This window comes from Otolemur garnettii, unplaced genomic scaffold, assembly GCF_000181295.1.
Source record: "Otolemur garnettii isolate 467f Iridium unplaced genomic scaffold, OtoGar3 scaffold00138, whole genome shotgun sequence".
NCBI classification, from domain to species: domain Eukaryota; kingdom Metazoa; phylum Chordata; class Mammalia; order Primates; family Galagidae; genus Otolemur; species Otolemur garnettii.
The window spans coordinates 4,372,598-4,376,005 of NW_003852533.1; the positions used below are offsets into that span (position 1 = coordinate 4,372,598).

At 47.7% G+C, this 3,408-nt stretch overlaps 1 protein-coding gene across 2 annotated transcripts in view; it reads left to right on the forward strand.

Annotated features, from left to right (window-relative positions):
- Nucleotides 1-3,408, forward strand: part of HELB (DNA helicase B) — a 39,452-nt gene that overhangs the window by 386 nt on the left and 35,658 nt on the right. The window contains exons 2-3 of one of the 2 annotated variants that reach the window (XM_003798536.3): nt 29-54; nt 1,594-2,004. In XM_003798536.3, the coding sequence (XP_003798584.1) occupies nt 29-54; nt 1,594-2,004 (437 nt within the window). Of the gene's footprint in view, nt 1-28; nt 55-1,593; nt 2,005-3,408 lie in introns of those variants that run through there. The other variant, XM_023518410.1, reaches the window with a different exon arrangement.

Consider the following 3,408-nt stretch of genomic DNA (forward strand, 5'->3'; position numbering starts at 1 on the left):
GGCTCCCCGGGCGCCTGCGCGGTGTGTGTGGGAGGCTCCCCGGGCGCCTGCGCAGTGTGTGTGGGAGGCTCCCCGGGCGCCTGCGCTGCGCTGCGCCTGTGCTCTGGTCAGAGCGCCGGTCGCTGTTCGCAGAGTGCCCTGCGGACTTCCCTCCAGCCTCCTAGGCGCTTCATGCTGCTTAAGACGAGATGGGGATAATGACAGCAGCCGCCCGTCCAGCTGCGCTCGGCTTATTACTCGTCAGCGTTCGCGGTTCTCTGAACCTGGGTCACGGCAGAACCAGGACCTGTCACTGTTGCCGAAACCTCCTGGCGCAACACACGGACTGTTCCTGGGTTCTTAGGGAAACACGCAGAGAGCGCACGGGGCGCTATTGACTGGCCAGTGTTTATTAGTGAGGTGGTCGTCGGCGCCCTGGTGCAGCTGCCTGTGCGGTGTCCTTCGTGACCTGTAGTCCAGGGCCCTGCGTTGTACAGACCTGGCTGGGCGGGCGATGCGGCGGTGTCCGTCTGCCTCACTGTCCCTCGTCCTTTCGCCTGACCCTCCCCGTCCATCTGTCCCTCCCTGTCTATCCCTCATCTGTCCCTCTGCCTGTTCCCCTGTTCCTTCCCTGTCCGTCTGCCCCTCCTTGTCTGTCCTCTTTCCATCTGTCAGTCTGTCTCTGTCCCATCTGTCTGTTCCTCCCTGTCCGTCTTTGCCTCCCCATCTTCCCCATCCGTCTCTGCCTCACCGCCCAGTGTAGGAAGCAGCCTCTGGCCCCTACCTGTTCCAGTTGGATGTGCAGGCAGCTCGCCTGAGAAGCTGAATTATAACTTTAATTTTGATTTAAATAGCCACATGTAGGTGGACAGTATGAGTTTAGACAGAACACTTTCAAGTATTTGTGAAGGGTTTTGTCTTTTGTCCTAAAGTATTATCGAGTGGTTGGCATGTTCCCAGCAATGTGTTTGGTTCCTGGATAACCTGGAGAGACAAAGTGACCAGGGCTGCCGTCCTCAGGGAGCTGACCGCCAGGAACTATGGCCACAGAAGTAACTGTGATGTTCTTAGTGCTTAGAACTGTGGTTCTGAAAATTATTTTTGCTACGAAAATATATGGTTGGGGGTCACCACAACATGAGGAACTGTGTTAAAGGTCGCAGCATTAGGAAGGTTGAGAACCCCTGGCTTAGAAGGAGTAGTGAGGGGTGCATGAGAGGGCGTATTTGTGAGACTCAAGGAAGGCTCTCTTGAAAAGGAAATCCGGCTGAGGCCTGTAGTAACATGGTGAGGAGGAGACTGGGCCTGTGGGGCAGGTCAGGCCTCCTGTTTTCTCTTAATGGTCACCTGTGAGGGCCCGTGTTGACTGAGGTCAGGGGAGCAGGGACTGGTTCTAGAAGAGGAATGGCAGACATTTCACATGCACTGTGCTCACCTACAGAGGTAACCTCACCTTGAGCGCAGGGAGTCAGGCAGAGTAAGGGGGTGTGGGCACCCTAATAAATCTCTGTGCAGGGTGCTATGGAGAGAACTAAAGACAGTGGTAAGTTTGATGAAACATTGGGGAAGAAGTTGTTAAGTCTCCTAACTTTTTTTTTTTTTTTTTTTTTTTAGTTTTGATTCCTGATGAAAACACTAAAGAGCAATGTGCTGTGTTTGGACGTTTTCCAATAACGGGTCCTTGGTGGCGAGTGAAGGTGCAAGTGAAGCCTGGGGGATCAAGGTGCTATCATGTTCAGGGATTTCCTTCTTATTTCTTACGGTCTGACATGGGACCACCATGCCAAAAAGAAATCTGTTCCCTCTTTCTTAAAGAGTGTGGGGTCTCTGATGATGATCGCAAGAAATTTTCACTATGGGTAAATAAGGTGTCCAGCTTTCAAGACCTAAGCTTCGAAAATCTTGGAGAAACATTGAGAACTTTCTATCAGGAAAGTAAAAGGAAAGATGGGAAAAAATCTACACAGGGTGAACAGAAAGAGTGGCTCCCAGATCGTGAGATGAGTCTTCCTCTGCAAAACCCAAGTGAGTGTGATTTTTATCATCGAGTTACGGTGTAACTGAGATACCTAATGACTGGAGTGTTTAAAATATCACCACTGTCACATCTTGGCGTCGTGTTCATTTTTAAAATCCATTTGTGTTAGGCGCATTTATGTTGCTTTAGGAATATGCCGGTGACCATGCAGATTTTTTGTCTGCAACAGGAGAGGATTGTGTGGGGCACCCTTCAGCTCCACAGTCCTAATGCACCCGCTCTTTAATTGTTGTGTTTTGTTTTTTTTTTTGAGACAGAGTCTTACTTTGTCTCCCTTGATAGAGTGCTGTGGCATCACAGCTCATAGCAACCTCAAACTCCTGAGTTCAAGTGATTCTGTTGCCTCAGCTTCTTGAGTAGCTGGGACTACAGGCGCCCTCCACAACACGCAGCTATTTTTAGAGACTGGTCTCACTGTGGCTCAGCCTGGTCTTGACCCCATGAGCGCAGGTGATCCACCTGCCTCGGCCTCCCAGAATGCTGGGATTATAGGTGTGAGCCACCACAGCCTGCCTGACTTTTGTGTTACAGGGATTACTTTGAGTCATCAATGAAAAATTCATTTATTAATTATTTCTTTACAAAGGCAGAGGAGAAGGGTGAGGTTACGAGTGATTCATTTTGGAAACATTTCAGCCCAAAATGGTTTCTAATAGTTTTAAAATATGATTTGTCATCTGGACATCCATATGTATGGAATATTTCATTTCTTAGATTTATCAAATTAATTTGGTGCATTAGTTAATGATTTCAATGACAAAAGAATCATGATTGCAGTTGGGAGAAATGAAAATAAGGTTAATACATAAATGATTTACTTTTTATCCTTAGCTTTTTTTCTTTTTTCTTTTTATTTTTTGAGGCAGTCTCCAGCTGTTGCCCTGGGTAGAGTGCTGTGGCATCACAGCTCACAGCAACCTCAAACTCTTGATCTCAAGCAATTCTCTTGCCTCAGCCTCCGGAGTAGCTGGGACTACAGGCGCCCTCCACAACACCCGACTATTTTTGTTGTTATTGTTGCCATTCCCATTGTTGTTTCAGCAGGTCTGGGCAGGACTTTAACCCGCCAGCCTGGGTGTATGTGGCCAGCACCCTACTCACTGAGCTATGGGCTCCACCTTGTCCTTAGCTTTAAATTTATCTTTATGTAATTGAGTCAAAAGTTTTATTCTGATTTTGTTGCAAGTAGTAGGAAACAAAAGGTTATGAAGTAGTTATAGCTAAGCATTTAAAGAACGTAGGTTTTGGTGGTAAACGCAATGAAAACCATCTCAGTAGAAAAATAGTTGTCATGATAGGATCAATTTACTTACTGGTTAAAGCAAGTGTATTAATTTCTCTTCTTAGATTGTTTGCACTGGTGCTAAGAAAGGCCTTCGGCTCAGCCCCTC